Source organism: Genypterus blacodes, unplaced genomic scaffold, assembly GCF_046128005.1.
Source record: "Genypterus blacodes isolate CSIRO-AG114 ecotype Tasmania unplaced genomic scaffold, CSIRO-AGI_Gbla_v1 ptg000019l_1, whole genome shotgun sequence".
Taxonomy (NCBI): Eukaryota; Metazoa; Chordata; class Actinopteri; order Ophidiiformes; family Ophidiidae; genus Genypterus; species Genypterus blacodes.
In genome coordinates, this window is record NW_027466832.1 from 3,086,388 (window position 1) to 3,110,789 (window position 24,402).

A 24,402-nucleotide genomic window follows, 5' to 3' on the forward strand; every position below is an offset into this window, starting at 1 on the left:
AATATAAGTTACTGTGGCAACAGAGTGCTTGCAAAAATGATGCAGCTCTGTGATAGCAAAAAATCAGACTTGATCGCGAATTCAGCTACCTAACCCCTTAATCTCACTTGGTAGAACAAGCCCCTTGTTTGCATTCAGTTGTGTATCGTATCGTACACACCCCACCATACACCAACAGTTTGCTTGATTTGTTGGCTTTGCCTGTCTGTTTTCCTGTGCTGCTTGCAGGAGCTGGGCCTCAGTGTGTCCATATGTATTTTAGACCAGGCCAGTATTCACTCCGGGGTGCAGCAAGGCCTGTAGCAGCACAGCTTATGTGTGGCAGACCTCTTTCCCTGACAGACTGAACGTGGCAGCTTCCGTTTGCTTATTTCCTCATATTTGCTTTCGCCAAGACAACCTTGATGCAGCACGTCCTCACTCATCCACACACTTCACTTCACCCATTTACCAATCGGCATCCCGATTATATATTTTCATTAGTAAATAATTTACCTTAAAGTAATGCTTCTCTCCTCCTGGGCAGGGTATATGTAAATCAGTACGTTTTTAGTGTTCACACATTAAGTGTTCAGATTTCACGTTATAATGTGAAATATATCACGTTATAACATGAAAAGTCCATATAATGTAATAATGTGATGAGACCTTTGTATCACATTATAATGTGATAGATTTCCTGTTATAGCAAGCACATATTGAATTATGTTTGAATGAGGACGTGGTGTTGGTGAGGAATATGGCTCATTTACAGGCAAGATTCTACTTTTATTGTGGAAAGTTACCTATAATTTATGACAAACGTTTCAAATTATTATGTGATAAGTTTGTATCACTTTCTAACCTGATGAATTTCATATCAAGTCATAACATGATGAATGTGCATCAAGGTCAGTCCATAGGGATTCAGCTTGGGAACCGGAGGGTCGCCGGTTCGAGTCCTGTATGGACCATGTAAGCAGACTGGTAGCTGGTGAGTTGCCAGTTTGCCTCCAGAGCACTGCCGAGGTGCACGTGAGCAAGGCACCGAACCCCCAACTGCTCCATGGGCGCCGTATAATGGCTGCCCTGCAGCCCCTCTGTAATGCATGTGATGGTGTGTGTGTGTGTGATATGAGGGGGTGCAAGATAAATTTCAATTGCATACGATTTGCCTTGAATTGCATGCAAAATGACGAGTAATAAGTATCTTTAAAAAAAAGGTCATAAGGTGAAATGTCTCACTTTATAATATGACACTGATCCATTTTTTTTAATGCCCCGGCAGCAATACTCAATTTAATAGCAATACAAAATTTACACAATTTTCTATCAGCATTTCTCTCTGCATTATATTTTCCATTGCTGTTGCTTTTTGTTGTCATTATAGGTTTGAATTCTTCATACCCCTCAAATATTCTATGAAATATGACGCATGTGTCTGATATTAGTTGATTGCTGGGGAGCCTGGTGACTGATAAACTGGGGATTAGTGTTGTTGTCATGACTGTGAGTGTGTGGGTTAGTGTACCGTTGTTTATCTACTGCATCTGCCTGCATGTTGCTGCTGCATGGTCTTTGTGCTGTGATCAAAGCACTGAACCCGGGCCGAGTTAGGGAAGTGCTGTGCAGAGAAATGGATATTTTACTGGCCAGGTATATCTTAAAACAATCAAAGGCTTGATGAATTGGCTGAATGGGTGATGTATGGCTTGAATGGAAGGGCTATTTGGAGAAGGTTTGAGTCAGGGAAATGCACCTCATCAATCAGTGTGATTAAAGGTTTTGGCCGGGCTGAAACAAACTCACCAAGCGAGGGGCTGGTCTCAAAGGCACACAACAAACAACCTGTGTAAAGTTGTTATTTATCTCCAGTACTTCCCATTTCCCATTTCTGCTTTTTGTGTTTATAACTTGTTGTGTGTGTTTATAAAATGTCATTATGCCACATGGGAACATATTTTATTTTATTTTCAACTAGCAATGCAACAGCTTGTAGGTCAGATCAACACCACACATCAACCTGAAGATACTCATTGGCCTGCTGGACAATATATATATATATATATATATATATATATATAAAGGAAGGTTGTGTTATCCCTACTATTGTTGTTGAACTTTATTTAGTCCAGTTCGCAAATGTAGGTTAAGATAGATGGTATCATAAATGTAGGCAACTAAAAGTCAATTGTATTGTTTAGAGGAATACTGCTTTTATTTAACATGTCTGTATGTCTGTCATTTTCATTTATTACCTTCATTTGGTGAATGGGGAATTTTGGAGATTTGAACATGCAACGTATTTGTCGCAAAACTCTTCTCATGCCCTGATGAGAGAGCTGAGACTCTCCTCGGACTCAGTTTTGTTTCCAGTTTCTGACCTTATTTTCAGTTAATTTCAGTCTTCAGGCTTTGTTTGTTTTAGTTCTTTCTTAGTTCAGTCTTCTTTTGCGTCCTCTAGCTTTTACTATTTAACACTTTGTATTCTAAAGTTTTAACTGTTTTGTTGTTACATTGTTTTGTTTTGTTTGGCCGGCAAGAGTACTTTTCTGAATAGATAGAGCCTGAATTTCTGACCCCACAGACCTTCTGATCTCACAGACTGCCGACTCCGGGATCCTGCCCCATTGATCCTCAACCAAGTTCCAACTCTGAACCCCAGATCAGTTGTGAAATTCCACTGAGAAACAATAATCTGGTTTTACCCCCGGCGCTCATCAAGCGAGAATCATCCTCATGTGGTGTATTGAGAGAGAGACCTGCTGACCACACACTTGATTTGGTTTACACTTTTTTATTATTTTTAAGCTTTTACTCTTTTCATCCATTCTCATAAACTCTGAAGCTAACTGTGTGAACCAAGTACTACTTTTTTTTTCCTTTAGCCAAGCGCCGGACAGTATTTTCAACTCAGGCTACAGTAAACTTTATTTTGAAATTATGTCACACGTGTTGTTCAGCCAGCAATGGTTATTCTTCCTAGTTATTTCATCAAATAAGTTAGATGTTTTCTGCAAATGAGAGCTGAATACCAACACAACAAGGACCTCATTTGACCTGCTGCTTCCAGAAACCGTGCCCGAGCAATGTTTTCCACCTTAACGCTGTCAAACGACTCTGGTGGGATGATAGAGTAGCTCGGAAAATCCGCTGATGAATCCTTCCGTCAGGCTTCACATTCAACGCTCTCGATTGAGAACGCCATCACTGGATAAGCCTTGAGAAGACCACAAACTAGCTGTGGCTGGGGTCATCTGAGGACATTGCTCCAGCAATTTAGGTTTCGAGGTTCTTCTTGCTGATCAACTGCAGATGTAATCTGAGACTATTTGATAGTTTCACAAAAGCACACATCTACTCTCTTAACAGTTTCATTTGTCCCCTAACCATTGTTTGCCATTGCTCATTTATCATTTGTAATCTGCTATTAAACCTCACTGCATCTCATCTGTTGATTCAGCTACACATTCATTTTATTATCTCAATCATTCATTTGTTATTGTAATACGTATTCATTAATCTCTTCAATCTGTGAATAGTTCTTTGAGCACAACAGGTCAATGTGAATTCATCATTTCCATTATGAAATTGAATTGAATTAATTTGGTTGGGTTTGATTCATATTCTTAGGATGAATTAATTACAAAATAAAATCCCTGTGGAAGGTGGGCATAACAAATCTGTATTGATAAAGTGGAGCTATTTTTCCTTCCATAAATGCTATATTCAGAATATATGTTATTCCTACTGTGTGTTTAGATGTCTGTGCTGGTGCAAGACTGTAAACTGAAAGTGAAACTAAGGGATTTGTGTCGATTATGACATTAATGTCAATTAATGTGTGCAAGCCTTCACAAGCAACTCAACGAAAACACCAGTATGGCCAGCAATTTGCGCAGGCAGACTTGCTCTGTGGAAGTCTACAACACAGAGCAAAACGCGGCTATCTAAGTCACCAAAATACCAGTCCACAGCTAGATTGCCAGTGACACACCCCGAAGTGCGTCTTTCCTCCCACTGCATATATCATAAAAATACCAACGTGGCACAGGTGTGAAAAAAAGCAAATAAAGCAGAGAAAGTAAAAGACTGTTCGTTGCTCATTCAAAATCAAACCGTAGGATAATAAGTCTTACCGGAGAAGATTAATTTATTCCTTCATTCAATGCTTATAAGAATATATGCGGTGGGATTAAACAATGTTTTATTCAAAGTCACAGTTGGTTAAACTTAAGTGGTTCACTGATTCATCAATTCAGATTCAAGGCAGGGTTACTTTAGGCGTAATTTTAAAAAGCCTTACTACCATTGAGTACTTTTCATGTTAATGATGGACTGATCTAACATAAAGCCACTAATGTTTCTTTGGTGTTTTAGCTGCCGAATGAGCTTTAAACAGGAGATGTGGCACACATATTTATTTGAGGACCTATATGCATACTGCAGTATCACTTATTTGCACATGCCCCCGGAGGGTATTAGAAAGACTGTGATGCCTACACACAAAACACTGAAGCATCTAACTGTGTGTTTTGGTACTTTTATACTGATTGAACACATACTTTCAAAATCATCCTGCAGTGAGCAAGATGATTCCACTAATGCTAGGTTGTACGGATCACTCCATTGAATAGGATGGATCTGTCTTAGATCAACTGGATAAACTGATAACTTGCATTCTGTTAATTGCCACTGCAGCATATTCTGAGTTTGTGTCACACGCATGTTGAATGAGGTAAAGCTTTATGCTTTCCTCCTTTGCCAGGGGGATAAACACAAGCACACGGGGTAATCTGACAGCAAACAACATCGCTTCATGTTACAGCAGCAGGGATACACTTTCCTGGCACAATGCTGGCCTGCAGCGCTTCATAAAACAAATAATTGTTTTTTTTCTAGTGTCCTGAAATAAAAGTGAGAAATTAATATTGAACGATGTTTTATTTTGGACTCTGACATTTTTAGAATATGTGTAGTTTTAGGTTAAAATCAAGCAACATTTTATCCATGAACTGGTCGATTTTAATATTCTAAATATTCATCTTTTGAGGAAAAAAACACCTTTACAATGTGTTCTATGGTCTTCCAAACATTTTGATAGTTATTGGAATATAATGGACCATCTTACCCTGGGTTTGTCAATACGTTTACATGGATACTAAAGTACTATTCCGTGTACAATGACCAAACCAAAATGATGGTGCTAGCTATGTACATGGATGAAAGATAAATGCTGGTGTTCAATTGTTTGTTGAATAACCATGATTTGTTGCTTAGGTGGCCTTTGAACAGATTTACTTCAGGTGAGGAAATGCAAGCACAAAATGCTTACATCAATTGTAGCTATATGTGCTTCAAAAAGTAAATTTTACCCGGAGAAATAGCCTTAATCCATTCAGAACTCTGAATAGGTTGTGGCTATTGAAAACCAGTGATTGATTGCTAACAGCAAATGATGGACTACTTTGTTTAATATCCACTTTTGTGGTTTTGGCAGGGCTGAAGGTTGCTGAGTAGGTTTGTCCATCTAGTCAGTGGATGACTGACAGTTTTATCTCCAAGAAACGTGAACACAAATGATCTGCTGGCACCCACAGCTGGAAAATGTATTTTTGGTTTGGTTTCGGTGACTTCATTTGTACGTGCCAAGATACTCAATGGCTGAGCATTTCATCAGATTATTCACAGCAAAATATCAGGCTTCAGTTCAGTATTTACAATATAAACAAATTAATTCAACACATGAATAAATATGATACTGGGTTCAGAGCCTGAATAACTGATTGTAGACAGAAAAAGCAGAAAAATCTCCTGCTGACAACTACAGCATTAACATTTCCAGTTAAGATATGCTTCTGTAACATCTCAAAGAGCTGCCTTAAAGCCACTTCCACACACACACACACACACACACACACACACACACACACACACACTGATACACAATATTGAAGATGAAAGAAAAGCAGATATTCTTGTATGTTTATGCTCATGCAAGGCGACAAAAAGCCTAGTAACCAATTCAAAACTGAATTACTTTAACTTCTCCCATACAAATGACAGCATAATCTGTAATATATATGTATAATACTGTAATAATTTACATAAAGACAGAGGTATCAAACTAATGTTGCCATCATCTGTTGCTGTTTAAACTTGCCCTCTGGCTGATACAGTGGCATCTTTAAATAAGAAGATTAATGACAGCAGCGAATTATATTAAATGGATTGGATGGAGTTTTTCTCTTGATATTCCTAATTTAATTTGATCTAATCTGAAATTACTTTCAGTTTTGATGTGTTTTTGTCTATGGTTTATATTCCTTTGTTCAATGTTTCAAACTCGAGCACACAATCATCTGTACAACACTCAAAATGTACAAAAACATGTTTTTACAACAGAAATACAACAACAGGTCAGGTGTGACCAACTGTTTTAGATGAAATAAAAAAACTTTGACTTGGGGGATAAGCCCCATAAATGACAAGCCCAACAACTAGTTTACCGTAGGCTAGTAGAGCAGCAGATAGTACTAGTAGAGCCATATATAAAATCAGATAAAAATCTGGGCGAACGGTTATTGTTCCGCAAGGTATAAATAGGGAATATAATGAGTGATGCATCTCAAGTGGCTTTAATTTCTGATATGACCGTTTAAGAAATTTTGGATGCTATACAATCATTTCCCGGTTCCAGGCCACTGGCCCAGATGGTTTTGACATTTTTATTAAGAACATTCTTGGAAGGTGGCTCCTCTTATTTTGAGGATATTCACTCTGTGTAACTGTGAAATTCCCCTGCACACTACAAAAAGCCAATATTTCAGTATAACTACAACAAGGTAAAGGTATGGAAGTTCAGCCTGATGCTAAACCTTCGTCTTTTCTTCCCATTGCATTATTGAACTTGAACGTATTAGCCTATGGGTAAAATAAATATGTCATCCATCTTTCATAGTAACTGGCTTTGTCCCCATTAATTTCTCATTTTTTAATGTCAGAAGAGTGATTAACATAATATACCAAAGCATAGGGAGTGTTCTAATGCCCTCTACCTCCATATGGAAAAGACATTTGATCAAGTGGAGTGGGCCTATGTGTTTGATCGACAGTTTTTCTAATGGATTAGAACAGTGGTTCCCAAACATTTTCTGCAGGGCCCCCCTTTAATAGATCAGAATTTTTCCGCGCCCCGCCGTGAGGGTCGGCTGATCGGTCCGACGGAGTTGGCCAAATTCTCCTACAGTGAGTTGAACAAGTATCTTTATTTTTTTTACAGTTAAAGCTTGGTTAGCTGAGCTCAATGAAGTTTGATATGGCGTGATTGACAATTTTAATAGCTTTTTTGATATATGGAAGCTGAACCTGACCAGCAAACTCCATAGTATGCAGTCATCCTCCTTTTTCTTTCACTGTGTGTTTGCAGGTACAAAGTCACGAGTTGTGTGATATAGTAGTGTTGTCATTATTTTCATTAAAGTGCCCTGTTTCTTTTTTGTCCTTCCCCAGAGAGGAAGACAAACGGACACAGGCCACATATGAAGTGACCAAATGCAGCTGATAAGAAACAATGGGAGACAATTACAGAGTTGACCCAACTTTTGGAGCAACTCGTAGGCACAGTGGAGAAAAAGCTGGAAAAGATGGGGGACTGTGTGTCACCAGAATTCACTGTTGAGCTCCTCGCAGATGCCATGACATCACTGTTGCAACCCTGTTAGCTTGATGATGATGCCACTATTGCCTATATAAAAGCAACTATTGGGAACTATATAGCAGCAAGGCAGAAAGATTTTGGGATGTCAGAAACAACTGTTGAGGCCCCTGGACATGAAATGCCGAAGAAGGGGGCTGCCCACTTGATAATCTCAACATGCCAACCTTCTGCCACTCCTAACATCAAGAAAATCTTCAAGTATGGTCATCCAGTGTTTCATTTAGTTTCCTCTGTGTCTATTATTTGCATTGTGTTGTGGAAAATCCTAATGAAAGTAAAAAAAGAATGCACTGTGGTGCGTTACGATAACTAAAAATGCTGCAAAGAATTCAATATGCTACATCAAAAAGCAAACAAAGTGATTTCAAAACACTCAGAAGTTGATGAGTCTATTAATCTATAAACCAAAACTTCATATTCTAGATGCATTTTTAGGTAGGATTATACTGATCATCCCACAACTATCTTTATTTGCCCCATGTAAAATCACTAAATAGCTAATTTTGTGCAAATGCTGATGAATTAAAACTGTGAGTTGTAAATCAACTGTTGTAAATCAGTTCAATCAATCAGTGTCTGTTCAAACTAACTCTAAAGATTAAGTTCTGCTGCTGGTTAAAATAGAGTAATTCACAAAAAATTACTGATTTTGAATCACTGAATGCATTTTCTTTAAAAAATAACGGTGAGAAGAGAAATGAGCCACAGTTCAGGTCATGTAGTCTGCTGATATACAGTAAAATTCAAATCACAGCACTAACTAAGTGTGGCAAACATAGGGTTCAACAAACAACAAGGAGAAGAACTAGGACAATAAGAAATATTCAAGAGCAGGTGAAGAACCAGTAAGCCAACCAAGGAGCAAAAGTTCTCACTGAACTATTATCTCAGTGAAGCATTTCAAACCAGAGCTGAAACACAAATGGCAAAAAGAACAATGTTTGGGGCTTGACACTATATGTAAGCTGAAACCTTTAGCTGTTCAAGAACGAGAGAGCAATGAAGGAATAGGCAGAGTTTGAAGGGAGGAGAGAGATAGATCAAAGTGTTGAAAACAGGCAGATCCTGCTTTTAACATTCAGACTAAACTCTGAAAAAAAGCAATAATTACATATGGATGAAGGAAGACATAACCAATTTGGGGTTGGAAATGTCACTTACCGAGGATGCCCAGTCGGTAGTTGACAGTTATCACGATGACGTTTCCATAACTGGCCAGGATGCTGCCATCAAACATATTCCCAGTTCCTTCCATGTAGGAGCCCCCATGGATAAAAACCATGACTGGCTTTGGGCTTCCACTCTCCCTTATGTCTGTAGGAGGGGGGAGGAAGAGAGGGAGGTGGAGAAGGCATAAGGACTGATTAGACGGCAGATTAAAGGTGACAGCCAGGTATGCAATTTCAATACTTTCGCCACCTCTTTAATGTTTTTCTGAGTAATCTTGGCACACTGGCTTACTGGAAACCTTGTTAGTCTGAAGTGTCATACCATTCATTTTCCCACATGAAAGCCATGACATGTTTGTGGTGATTGGAAAATGCCGCTTTATTTATTCATCAGCCAATTGATAAAATGGGACACTTATTGTACAGACTTTTAATTTTCCTCCGTTCAGTGGACTGGCAGAAAGAGAGATCATCTAAATTGCTGTCTACGTAAAAAACAAAGTAGTTTCAATGTAAAACATAATAAAATTCACATATAATGTTTGACGTCGATGAAGACGTGCCACGACACTGACATTTTTACTTACAATTCATGTTAGTTTTTAACACCTGTATGTTATTACTATGTGACACTGGTCATTTTTAAAGGTTTGAAAAGGTTGTGTGGATCTCTGGTAATTCAACAATTAAGATATTTTTGCGTATCTGAGATAATAAGCAGTTCCTAAATAAATTGGTAGCTGTACATATTGTCACAATGGCCAATGAAATAACTCATGCCACAATAAAGCAGGAGGACTGATTCTATTATCACAATATTTTCCTTTTCAGTGGAAGCACATCCATCAATCTGAGCAGAGTGAAGGTCAGGCGAATGATGAGTGGCAGAATTAGATAATAAAATATATTACATCTGTTTGATTTAAGTAGAAGAAAGAGAGCTGCATTATGAAGCTTTATCCCATAACATATTTTGAACAGCGAGTCTGGGAGACTTTGAGGGAAAAGGATGAGAAGACGTGGGGAGATCTAACAACATCCTGCATCACATGTTCAAAACAAGCTTTCCCTTTCATCTTGTGTTATACACAGATGAAGCTTTTCATCTTGCTTCCTAACTGTCTCCATCATTACACACTGCAGGACACAGCATTTATCCTACCAATGTTTTACCACTATGGGTCTCGGGGCCGCAGTGAGATCACTGAGTCTACAGGGAATAAAGAATCAACTAAGCAAATAAATAGAAATTTGTGAGACCAAAGACATAAAAAGATCTTTGATCGTTGGGGAATAACAGACGGGAAATGATGTCTTCCACAGAATGATGGCGGGATTAAATAACGTGAAAATAGCATGGAAATGGAAAGTGCCGTACAGCTCAATCATGGTTCGAAAAAAATGATCATTTGTTGATCTAATTTACAGTAGCTTATTCATGAAGACTTCTATTCAAGTACGTTTGTATATTCAGATAGTTTAGATCTTATTTGGTCTGCTATTCATTACATCCTCCTAATATGAATGAAGGAGAGAGATCATATAGCAAACATTAAATGGGGGATATCTCTACAAAAACTAAATATTCTCTGCCTATAGACACAGAGAGTGGCAGAAAAGCAAAATGTTGTGTGTGATGTGTGTCCACAGTAGCTTGCTGTTAAAAGCCCACTGACATTGTGGGGGTGTCAATGCTGCCGCTGTTTGTGTGTGTGTGTGTGTGTATAATGTGTATGTCCTTTACGACACTTGTCTATGTTCAGAGCTCATTACATCACTTGTCATTCATTGTCCTCTGTCATTCTGTATTTTCTCCTTGTGGTTCTGTTCCCCTCCATCACAGCATGCACCAGCCACAATGCGGCGGCACGTCATAACTCTCCTCTGAAACACTTCCGGAAAGTCCTGACAAAGAAGGTCAGGAGGAGGAGATTATGACTAATATGTGACTGCGAGAAAGAGAAAGAGAGAGAGAGGAACGGCGGACTTATATTTTAGCTTGACAAATGAGAGAAGCAGTGAATGATCAATCTGAGCAAGAGCAATATTGATGAGGTGATATTGACTTGATGATTATATTTAGGGTTTAAGTGACGATATCAGGGATTGTAATGAGGATGATGTAATGTTGTTGATAATGATGATCAGCAACTATGGTAGTCAGAAAGATTATAATGACAATAATGATAACAGTGACAGCTATGACAGTGATGATGCTATTAATGTATGCATCGTGATGACAATGATGTTATTGTGATTTCAATAATAATGCTAATAATGTCAGTTGACGATGATGATGAATGATGACGATAATGTGGATGCTGATGATGATAATGGTAGCATGCAAGTAATAACCAAAGGTGTTAAGACAGAAGAAAGTAGATGTGATCTGGATGTAGATGTGAAATAGGACTCAATATGAATAATTTAATTAATTAGTTTACCAACAGTCCCAATGAGGCCATGTCAGAATGCTATCTTGGTAATTTAATTTGATAGATTCATTGGATTAACTTGCTGAATTTAGCATCAAACTCTTTTTGGCTAATCAATTAATTAGAAGCATTCTTTATGAGTTCTATCATCCATTTTCCTGAAGTGGGGTGATGTTTGACAGGAGGTGATAATTGGACATTTCCAGTGTCCCAAATTTTAAACCAAATTCGATCTGATTGTGAAAATTGAGAAACCAACCTTACATTTGCATGCCTTCTATTTCAAATGAACGTTTTGTGGAAACAAGCAGGACATCTGCCTGCCAGAGCTTTTACAGCAGGCATCCAGATGCAGTTTTGTAGTGGTTTGACCATTCATTGTTACAGGGAATGGAATGAGTGTGGGTGAGAATAGGAACCGTGCCAACATGGAATAGATCATTGCATCCTTTAAGGATGAGGTTATGATCAAAGACATTCAGGTGCTTTAGATTTCTCTAAACCAACCCTGAAAGATGCCCAGAAGCCGAAGCTACAACTCCTGTATCGTCTCCCTCTGCGTGAGGATTTATCAAACCAACAGCAGATGTGAGGAGCAGAGGTGTTTTTTATCCTGAGTTTAGCCTTTTGCTGCAGGAAGCAAAGCCATCGTGACTCTCCAAAAAAGCAACTGGAAACTAAATAACTGGTGGTTTTGTGTGAGATGTTGCTATGCATTCTATTCAGCTTTAAGGTGGCTTGGTGGAGAACTCTGTAGGTTCCACTGCATGATTATGAATATGCATGTTATGGCTTATGCCCGCCAATTTATTATGTAATACATTTGCAGCAGCAGTTTATATTTTCAAAAGCTTACATTTTCTTGAACTCTAGTGTTGACTTGACAAATACAATGTTCTTATCTCGGCTACTATTACTACATTTCATCAGTCATTCGGGAAATTTATATGCAAAAAAGCTGATCCGGGTTTAAATTGCAGGGGTTACATTTATGTTGTCACTGTACATGTATAACAATTGTTGATTTTGTAGAATAAATGAACAAATTGACGGTTTTAATAGATTTACATGACAAACGAACACAAACAATATGCATAAAACAGCCTTTATTGTCCTGTGTCATTAGGCATCACATCATTAACATTCTAATCATTATGTCACGTTGTTAGCGTTGGCAAGTTCAGCAGATGTATTGGTAAGGCAATGTTGACAAAACATTTTAAAAATTCCACAACATCATGATAACTAGCTTATACAACGGGAAAGAAGCCCCCTAGAAAAGCACTTCTGTGTGCCCTTCTTGCTTTAAGAGTGCTCCAGGAGACGAGTGTGCACCCTTTACACCCAGCTGCTCTCCACTTGTCTCTCACGGAAGAGTAACACAAAGATAAACTAAACTTTAACATGTGTTATTTCCCACTCCTTTGCCTTTAACATGTTTCATATTCATTCGATGTACAAATATTTATGTTAACTTTGAAATGAACTGAAGTTAAACTAAACTACATCATGATTTTTCTGTCTCTGTTTTACAGTGCAATCAACACGATACACATCAACACTTCCACAGTACCTAGATTTTGCTGTTTGTGTGATATGGGGTGACTTGAGCTGAATGGACATCAGGAGCAGCCGCTACCCGGCCAGTCTGCTCCGTGACAAATGCATTAATCTGATTCCTCACACTCGATTTTCATAATCTTTGTAAATGATACATAAAGCAATACAATACAGTGAAATGGAAAATTGGTCCAGTTCTTTTCTGTTTGCTTCTCCCTGGTGTGTGTGTTTCCCCTTGGTTTTTGTTTCCCACATTTGCCGTCACTTGACACTCAGTCATGCATCTGTCACACCTTTCTTCCCAGCTTCACACATCTGACCCTCATTCCCATTACTTCATTACTTCCTCCAGTGTATATATACTGGCCTGTTTTGTCCTCTGCCAAATCCTTCTTCTTCATGGCCTGCAATGTTTCCAGTTCCGATTCCTGTCCCTGACGTGAGCTTCTTTGTAATTTTGTTCCCAGTGTTCTTGTGGTATTATTGTGTTTCTTTTGTTTGTGCTGTTCTTCTCGCCTCCTGTCACGTTTTTGACAGCCATCAGTTGTTCTCTTCTCCCCAGTCTCACACACCTGATCCTTATTTCCCTTATTTGTTCCAAGTGTATTTATACACTGTACCCTGTTCTACATTCTTTGCCAGTTCGTCTTGTTTGCGTTCCCGTCGTGGTCCCTGTGTCAAGTCTGCTCCTGAGACGTGTCCCATTTCTTGCTTTGCTCCATGTTGCCTAGCTGGATTCCCTGTTGTGTTCCTGGAGACCTCATTTATTCCTCAAGCTCTTTTGTTTTGCTGCTAAGTTCTGGGTGTCTGCATTTTCGTTTAGTGGATTACCTTTCGTTTCATTTGAATTTACTTTTGCCCTGCTTTGTTATTTCAGTTGTCGATTTTTTTATGCCCCGCAACCTTTCTGTGCCTATTTGTGTTGTCCGTTTTCCACTGTGACTTGAGTTTTGTATCTGAGACTGAACATTAGTCAACTGCTTCTGACTTTATTTTTGCATGGCCTGCGATTTGAGTCCTCACTCAAGCCCAGAGATGGTCACACGGCCTACAGCCTTGACCATGACACATTTTGGAAGTTGGTAAGGTCCAGGAGCTGACCTATATCAGTGAATGTTTCTCTTTTTTTAAGAAGACCCAGTCTCAGTTTGGTAAGTTGCCTACTTCTGATGGCTGTATCTCCTGGGCTACACTCGACCAACAAGCTTAATTCCCGTGTCCATTAAGACTGGTTTAATCCCCATGACGGTAACTGCCCCATAGCCAGCTCCGGCTCCAACACCAAAGTCTTTGGTCCTATTCCTGCTCTGGCTCCCGCAGTCTTGTCACCTGCCTCTGTTCTGTTCTTACTTTAGCAGTAGTTTTCCTGTCACCTGCTTCTGTTTGTCTCCCTGCCCTGATGCCAGCAGCAGTCGTCTCATTGCTTGCTTCTGTTCCTGTTCAGGCTCCAGCAGTTCCACTTCTGGCTTCTTGTCTCATCACCTGCTTCTTGTTCCACCTGCTGTCCGTTTCAAACTGTCAGCCAGGGACTACTGTCTGCCTGGACAATTTCTTCTCCTGGCCACCACCTTCCCTGCTCTGTGATGGTCCACCAGATGGTAGTCTTTTGGAGATGATTACTGGGATGATCCTGTTGTTCATGTCTCATTCTTTTCTGTTTGCTCCTCCCTCGTGTGGATGTGTTTCCCACACCTGCTGCCGCTTAACACCCAATCATTCTCTCCCCAATTTCACACACCTGTCCCTTCAGTGTATATGTATTCCATCATGTTGTCCTTTGTCCTCTGCATGATCTCTCTTGTTTGTAGCCTGAGATGTTTCTTCTTCTGGTTCCTGTCCACGAGTTTCCCTGTAACCTCATTCCCAGTGTTCTTGTGGTGTTTTTACTTGATACTTTCCAATGTTCTTGCAGTTGTAGCTCCTGTCCTTGTGTCCTCCATGTGGATTACTTCTTTCACTGCCTTTTTTTATTTTGTTTTGTTTGAGTTCTGGACCTTCCATACCTTGATGTTAAAATGTGCATATTATTTGTGTTGCCCCTTTTCTGCAGTGACTTGTGTTTGGTTAATAATTTTGAAGTTCCCTGCAACTTGATGCACTCCGGTAGTTTCCTCAGCATCATGAAAAATTGCTGCATTTTGTTGAATTTGCATTGAATTCCACGATCACGGAATCATAAAAAGCTGGAGAGACTATTATGTTGACTTCTTTGATTTGAATGTATTGTCAGCATAATGGAGTGTTTGGCTCGCATATCAATAGAGAATGTGAATGGTGGTGACAGTTTGTGTGTGAGGGATTTCGCCAGCATTTTTCCCTCTGTATTAAAACTGGATTAGTTGTCTGCCCTGAATCTGATACCAAGATCATGCTTGAAGCCTGCCGGGATTTCATTGAGTAGGTCTGTGTAAGTCCCTCTGCATGAGACAGAGCTCCCAGAAAAACAACATAATGGCATGGCTCAAAGGGATCAGGAATGCTTTTGAGTCTTATTGGGATGTAATTGCTGTTTACTTTGTGACATTATACAGTTATGGTTCCTTATTGAGTCTTTCAGCCTCAGTTGCCATGGCAGCCGCAAGGGGATATGATTCAATCTTAGGGTTTTATTGAGGACATTTTATTCCTTACACAACTTTTCAAAGGGTTTTTGTATGGCAGTGAGTCCTCTTTGTCTTAGTGAGATGAATAAAAGGATTTTAAGCAAATTAACTTTCAAACAGCAAATATTGTGTATATACCAATGGTAATGAGTCATAGTTGGATTAAACAGCTTTAAAGAACATTAATGTTGATGCAGGGGTCAAAAGTGGCTTTTGTATTTTTTGTCATTTCTATGTATTTACGTGTTTATGCAGAATAGAAATTTATAGTAAGAGTGTATTTCCTTATTTTTAAAAGAGTCTTCATGTGTTCCCAGATAGGATCAGGACATAGTTGGATCTTAACCAAGTATAATTAGACTATAAAATTGTGGTCTTTCATCAACCTGAACAGACACTACCAGTCGCAAGATGCTCCACGAATTAACTACCACTATGTATTTTAACTTCTTCGTTGTGTCAACAAATAATTTCCTCCACTTCAGTTCATGATCTCCATCTCATCTGAAAAAGAGCTGATAGGTAATTTGTGTTTGTTAAGTCATCTGTAGGCTATATTGACACAGAGACCCGTGATCTTAGGCAATGCCTTGGGACCTAACCTGACCGCACTTGAATATAATTTGGGTTGTACTTGGCTACTGTTTTTCTGCCTGCCTTTTTCCCTTCTGCACTTCAGTCTGATATTTACAGAATTTGTCGTTCTGTAGGACATGTCCACTGATTTTTTATTAAATCAATGACCTCACAACAACTTTAGAATTTATTTTATATAACTGCTGCTTAAGCAATTCTCTACTAATTCTGATACTAACGTATAATATGGCCATAGGCCATAAACCTAGTCTCAGGTCCTGATCAAATAGCCACGGCCGGTGGGTGACCTGTAAGGCCATGCTTGTGTAAATGCATACTGTCCATGTGACAATAGCCCATATTTCACCAGAGAAACACTTATATTAATGTTTGACTATATTTCCGATATGTTTTTTTCATATGCATTTAAAAAGATAGAAGTAAACAAGTCTAAGTTTTAGTATAGGTAAAAATTATGCCAGTTAGCCAGTGGCAAATCTTTTTAACATGGATTTTTTGGTGAAAGAGAATAAAAAGAAAAACATGCAAGAATGTATTAAGAGCTGGCTAAAGGATTAATTGTTACTTATTCTGCTGGCGGGATGCAACACAGAAAAGTTATTTTTAAAAAGTAACAAAAACAAATTCAAGCAAAGAATTAATATCATATTATTAATCAAAGACTAGTGGTAGACATGAAAACATATTCTTTAGACATCAAGCTGAACAGGACAAAACACATCCAGCCCAAAAAGAGTAAAACGAGTAAAGAGCAAAAACAAAATGTCCATCACTCTCAAAAAAAGGACAAGAAATTTAAGAAAATCAAAGAAGAAAAAAATTGGAGGACAAAGGGTAAGTTTGGTTTTGCTTGTCATGCAATCACTTTGGCATCGAGGGAAAAAATACCTTCGTCGTCCGTGCGGTCACTATCACCTAAATCATCAGTGTTTTTCTTTGTAAGGGGACCTATAAGGACCAAGAAGGAGAAGATGGAGGAAAACAGGGTGATCAAGAAACACACACAGCCTTCAAAAGATGCTCTCAAAAGATCAAGTGTTAATTGTTTTTGTAGCCCCTTTCTGGAAAAATATTCTGACAAGGAGACTAATTAATCATTACCACAATGTACATTTCTATCACATGGTTTCAGTAGGACTTAACTGTAGGTACACAAGTCATTTAGGTGAATAAAAATGAGGAAGAAAAGAGAGATTTAAAAAAAACAGGGAAAAATACCAGCTCTCTGTTGAAAATGAAGAATTAACAAAGAATCCCTCTTTGGATTAAAAGTATACAGTCACAATATCTTGTCCATATTTCAGAAATAAAAAATAACACTGTAAGCAAAGGAAATGTTATAGAAAAACATTTATGTAACTGAAGCCTGAGACAAAAGGAGCCTGAGAATAACTCCCCCTGCATTTATGATAGTATCTGAATTGACAGACATACACAGCCAATGCCATGTGTAGACAGTAATTTACAGTAATATCTACATTTTTCAAGAAAGTATGCACTAAAATTAAATGGAAAAACTTTGTCGTCATTTGTACAACATTAACAATAGTTCCCATTTCCAAGCAAAGCTTCAAGCCAATCAGTAATGCAAGTAACCTTGCAAGCTACTCCAGCCTTCCCTGAAACATCACATAGTACATAGTGGAGTAGGAACCAAATTAGTTTCTGATTCCAGCAGGGCACTAGCATCTATTCATGCAGTTTGATATTTTTTTCTCTATTTCTGCACAATAACACAATATATTTCTTTTTTAAATGCTTGGATATCTTAAACGAATGATGTAGTGTGGTGTGAAGGGGGAGTGGTCAAAGGCTTCTTTGGTAGAACCAGGAAACAGTACCACTATAAGTACGAGTTATAGTACAGATACAAACATATGCATGTTAAAACAAAAAGTAACAGACACGCATAAAACAGAAGAACACGCAACTATTCTGATCTTGAAACATGCAGCAGGACATCGCACAAAGGTACAGCCTTACACACACACACACACACACACACACACACACACACACAGTATAACAATAACATCCATACACATGGTGACATGGGGTTTGACACAATGGCCCTGAATCCTTACATGATGTGCTGTTCTTATTTCAAAGACATCTATTCCTCAGCAGTGACTTCACACTTAAAGTCTTAAAGTATTCTCATAGCTTAATCATTTTCTTAACCAGGAGCTGCCATCAGCTATTTCAGGATACGTAAACATGCAACATATCCTGATGGCCGAGATGGCTGATCTCATTACAGTAATTACTTTGCCTTGACAAGGTACAGTACATTGAAAATGTGTTCTAAAACCAAGAGTTCCATTAAGGTCTTCTGAGCTTCAATTTTTGTGTGAATCAAGCCTCTTCATAAAGTTTTTTTTGCAGCTACAGTCCTTTCAATACCGTACAACAAGGGCAGATGACCAAGGCATCTAGAAACATAATGGAGACCTTCCCCTACAAAATAAAGATGTATATGACCACAGAGATAGTTGAAGGATATGCATTTGTCATATCAATAATTAGTCAACCAATCAAGAAGGCAAGCCCCTCAAAAATCAAGCCACTTAAATGTCACTACGATCATATTAGAAAAGCTCACAACATTTATGAATGATCTTTGTCACACGTGTAAACACACACACACACACACACACACATGCACACAGACACACAAACACACACACACACACACACACACACACACACACACACACACACACACACACACACACAATCAGAGATCCTCATTCAATTGTGATTTTGGCTTGCAAGACTTCTAAATTGGTCAGATCGACTACTTATAGGCAATTAGTCTGCCATCGACCTAAAACTGCTTGTCAAATGAAACTGAGCTCTGACTCTTTGGAATTGGCATTTGGGGATTCTCAAACAGGCAACCAAATAATGATAGACTGTATGCTTGCTTTAACAATGTGAAAGTATGGCACAAACAGATCTTGGACCTCACAGTGTTTCTATTTTCTTCACCCAAAACAAGCATCACAGGTTTTCTTGGACAGGCATCTAGCACTGTTAGAATGGACCATATATTGTGTTTGCCCTACCCCATCTGTACTTGTTGTGTAGCTGTAGAGTTTTAAAAATAAAATAATAAGAACTGTGATTGATGTGGCCACAGTGCTGCACATGCAATATACTGCTATTACAGTGACATGTCTGACTGAAGGTTAGTGGGTATCAGAGGAGGGAAGACAGGTGTATGACACTTCAACACACCCCAAATAAAAACACAGTAGTATCTCCCACTCATGTGTTAATTCCATGCTCCCCACTGCAAAGCCCTACCTGTCACACCACGCAAGTGTTGTACATGAAATGTCCAAGCTGCCTTGAATTCTGATCACTCTTCCTATCTGACTCTGTCCCTATTACTGTTTCATATATTATTCTTACCTTCTTTCTCCTTACATTTTGTCTCAGGGAACCTTCTCTCCTTGCTTATGCTTTTTCTCACCACATGTCTCATATTTTACTTTGTTTCCATCAATTCGTCTTTGCTTTGAAGTAGTGGTTCTCACAACAAACCTTTGTATTAAGCAATAAACAATTAAAAACATGAGCAAGTGAGACAGATTTTGTGAAAAGTGCTTATCAAGGTAGCAACCAGGTCCAAGCAGTAAATGTAGATCATTGACCTTGGGCACAGCCTGACTAGAGCTCCGCCTGAAAGTGCTTGTAGACATAAACTCGTGTAATATTTCCTAAACTTTGCTGCCAATTTTGTCCCATCTCATCTGGTTCATCACAGTGAATTTCTTTCTATTATAGTCACACAATGACACAGAAAGACTTATACACTTTGCTCTGATGCATGTTCACGGCCATATTCAGTCTGGATCTTGATGTCATAAGGAATACCTTCAACAGCACCAGCCCTTAGAGAGAGTTGCAGTTTTGTGATGCAGAAATCTCCAACTCTTTCGGCTTTGACCTTATGTGTTATGTGAGATGTTTTATGACTTAAGTTGTATTTATAGGATCAGTGATTTATATTATTGTAAGACCCAAAGTATGTAATACATATTTTCACTTAATTTATTTGACCTAATGTTCACATCTGCTAGCTGTTTCGAAGTTACAGCTGCATGTGATATGGTATTATACATATAGTATAGCCACAGTAGTATCTATGCATGCTGTAGACCCTGTCACCCACTGGTGATCCAACTATTATCATGCCTAAACAAGACAAACAATCCCCTTTAGTTTTCTAATAATGACTGAATTGGACATATATACGTATATTGAAAGGATTTTTTTTTGGTTCAATAGTTTGCAAATTGGTCTTGAGGCTCTTTTATCAATAGGGTGTTTGTAAGTCAGAAATATTGAGTAAGATTGCATCTCAGTCCATTGACATTGAGTCAGACAGAGACACATGTGGAAGACAGCTGACTATAGTTTCTACTGCTAATTGCTGTATACATATTCAGGCTTGTTTGATTGACACATGTGCAATGTGTGTCAAGTAAGGGAGTGATTCACCCCATCCACAATTCCAGTAAAATACTGGCAGCTTTTGATCTATCTTGATGTACTGAAAAAGGGAGAAATCACACATACAGTCTCACGCAGTGTTGCGACAAAATTACAATGACAAGCCATAAAACTATAACTAAAAAACACAGGATAAATGTAACACTAGTAATATGAGGACTACACTTGCAAGCAAGTTTGAATGACTAGACTTGCACGCAAGTGTGAAGTGAAAGGGGTCCAAGCCCCCTGATGTGAATCGTAAACGATGGCATGTCGGAGGGTGCCAGTAGAAACGGAATAGCATTTCAGGTGAACACGAGAATTTTCTTTCCATGTTCACACTGTGAAGGAAATTAGGAAGTAAATCATAAATACTTGGTTTTACAGGGACATAACTGTATTCAGTAGTCATGTTTTCCAACATTGTAAGTCTGTTACAATACTTTTCTGGCCTAATTGTTGTTAATATTTGGTGTCACCGTATAGCCATTAGAAATAGTTGTTGTTTCCCCTGAGCGTAACCCAAAGGCCACACTGGACACGGACGTACCAGGAATAACGTGGCGTGCAGTTATTTTGATTTCGGCACCCATGATAACCAATGTGACCATTTACCAATGTGACCATTTACAGTCGACAGACAGACCATGCCGGCTCCCGAAAAGCACTGACGTCAAAACACTTGTCCACAACAACTACACACTGGGCCAGCTCAAGGTATAGGCCATAAAGGCGGTCATCTAGGGTGCCACCCTCCTCTCTGGGGGCGCTGGTCGCCCTTAAAGGAAATGTTTAAATGGAATAGAATTAATAAACATTTGCCAGTGGGCGACCCTTTCTCATTTTTTGCCTTGAGGTAACAAATAAACAAAGAAAGAAAGAAAGGAATACAATTTGTGCTCCTGATACTCACAAATGAAGGCCCTGGCCTTCAACTGTGCTGAGCACATAAGTGTGAGGGATGGGTTACTGTTTGAGGCACATCACCGACAGCCTGGCAGCAGCAAGATGTAGTAGCTGTAGTAGTAGTATGAGAAGCACTGTGTGTCCTGAATGACTGATTGAAAGATGTCAAGACGCAGATATCAATTTGCACATTGGGTTTACTCCTAATGAAAAGGTCCTTTAGCTGCGCAAGGCTGAAAACAGAGATACAAGGGGGTGTGAAGACAGCCCAACACAGGGATATGTTGTCATCAAAAAATGCTGTTTTGTGTGTAGATGGGTAGTACCTAGCTAAGTAGCATTAAAGCTATCACTAGATAATGATAGTCTGCTGACTCAGACACATATTGAAGGATATGAGTCAAATCAATATAGTATATATAGTCCGATATCTGAAAAGCAAGCCAACAGCTAACTATCTGGATAATAACCACAGCAAATTCCTCTTAAGTGCAAACTTAATTGGCAAATAAAGTGATTCTGATTCTGATTCTGATTCTGATAATTGCTCCTTCCAAGGAACTTGGGCATTGTCGAGATGTTTAAACATTTAGTTACTTATCTATTTAGCAGTTGTTTGTGCTGCTCTGCATCTACTATAGAACTGTCCAGAAATATTTGCAGTAGCCCCGAGGTGCCGGAAAAGAAACATCTGATCTCCCATTACATCACTCTCTGAAGCAAGTTCAATGTAAGATATAAAAAACAGTACTACTTTATATGCAATTGAATGGCACAAAGGACATTACATTACGATCATTTGGCAGACGCTTTTATCCAAAGCGACTTACATTACATTACCACCCTTCGCAGAGGGGGGAGCAATTGAGGGTTCGGTGCCTTGCTCAGGGCCACTACCTCTGGACTTAATGCAGTGGTGTACAGTGTGATTATACTGAATGTTTGAATAAAGCTGCAGGTCAAACAACACCCAGTACTCCAGTTACCTCTAGTAAAGCACAGCCTGCAGCAGGTGAGCTCAGTTAATTGTATGTTACAGCTGCGATTATGTTACTAATGGAAAAATGGCAAACTCTGGACACATTCCTGGTATTTCTGTATTGCCTGATGTGTTGTTATTTATGAACCGCTGTGTATCCTTACTAAAGGATTAATAACTGTACTTGCATATGTTTGGATTTGCGTGCAAGTGAAAGAATGACAAGCACAACATAAACAGCTACCACCCTACAGTCTGCAGACACCTCATCAACTGGAACATCTCCTGAAGCAAATAAATCCATCAAGGCTGGACCTATAGGCCCTGCTGACTGGCCAGTCCTGTCTGATATGGTGAGGAAGAGTTAATCACCAAAGGGCCAAATCTGATTTTCTATTGCAAAGGAGAGAGGATGGGTTGCATCACCACGACTATGTTTTCTTTTTGCAAATTGTGCAGTGAAAGTGAAAGTCTATTGAACATAGAACCTCTTCATTGAAACATATTGCTTTATTATCCACTTCTTCTATATAGAGATTAGCCACAATGGGAGAGACTAGTGAGCCCATGGCACATCTATGTTTCTTCCTCTGTTCTGCCGTAGTGCTGTTGATGAGGGTGTTGTCCTGTAGTTGCCGTTTCCTTACTGTTTCCACTGCCTTAGCAATGCAAGTAAACAGGGAGGTTACATCATAGTTTCATCTGTGTCCATTTTTAACCATGTTTTTAATCATGTTCCCAACACAAAGGCAGTGAAATCCTCTATATGGCAGAAGTGGAAAACAGAGCCTTAAATTCTTTCAGAGCAACAACACCGAGCCACTGGTTTAGATATGTGGACAACACATGGGTCAAACTCCAAACCATGGTAGTACCAAGTACAAGCCTTCACGGAACATAACTTCAACACGAACATCAAGTTCACAAGAGAGGATGTCAAGAACAACAGCTTGGCCTTTTTGGACTGTGGCGTACACATGGAAGAGGATGGGAGCCTTCACATCGAAGTATACACGACTCACGCAGACCTATACTTACTCTTCGGTTCTCACCACCTACTGGAACAAAAGCTAGTGTCAGGGAACCTCGAACAAAAAGCATGACTCGCGAAGGGGTTCAAATAACAAAATCCTTTAATTTTGATAAACAAGGCTTTACAAAAATATGCATGAGGCCAAAAACTAGACTTGACATGATAGTTGGACTTGACACTCAACTTAACATGACTTTACAAGAATATACATGACATTGCAAGACTATACATGAGGCCAAAAACTAGACTAGATGTCATACTTCAACTAGAACCCTCAACTTCACAAGACAAACTGGCACCGGACAAGGGGAGACATGGACTACTTATACTTGAGGTAATGAGACACAGGTGACAACAATCAAGGGCGGGGCAGATATTCACAAGACACGAGTGACGGTACTTAACATAGCGTGAGACGTTACAGCACAAGACATTAAACACTGAACAGGAACTAAACTATAACATGGCGTGACTATAATTTAAGGACATGACTTGAACACTGAACATTAACTAAAGTTAAACTATAACATGGCGTGACTATGATTTAGGGACATGACTTGAACACTGAACATGAACTAAACTATAAGATGGCGTGACTATGGTTAAGGACATGACTTGAACACTGAACATGAACTAAAGTTAAACAATAACGCTGCAAGACATGACAGCTAGGAGTCATCCGAACCATGCAACATTGGACGGATGATGTGCCAACTAGTGCCCAGGCCAAAGAGACGGTGCTTTAACACCTGAAGAATGCACTTAATCTTGTGGATAGCCTAACCGACCCTTTGTGAAAACAGCCTCAAGAACCAGGATGAACACCAGCACTGTGAGGGATGAAGAGAGGAAGAACAAATGCAAAAACATCGTCAATCCATATGGGTCAGGAGTATCTGAGAAATACCTGTAGCTTTC

General features: G+C 39.1%; 1 protein-coding gene across 9 annotated transcripts in view; it reads right to left on the reverse strand.

Annotated features, from left to right (window-relative positions):
- Positions 1-24,402, reverse strand: part of nlgn1 (neuroligin 1) — a 206,640-nt gene that overhangs the window by 112,841 nt on the left and 69,397 nt on the right. For 4 of the 9 annotated variants that reach the window (XM_076141603.1, XM_076141599.1, XM_076141598.1 and 1 more), the window contains one exon: positions 8,861-9,013. In XM_076141603.1, coding sequence (XP_075997718.1) covers positions 8,861-9,013 — 153 coding nt within the window. Of the gene's footprint in view, positions 1-8,860; positions 9,038-16,951; positions 17,012-24,402 lie in introns of all 9 variants that reach the window. The other 5 variants (XM_076141596.1, XM_076141595.1, XM_076141600.1 and 2 more) reach the window with 4 other exon arrangements.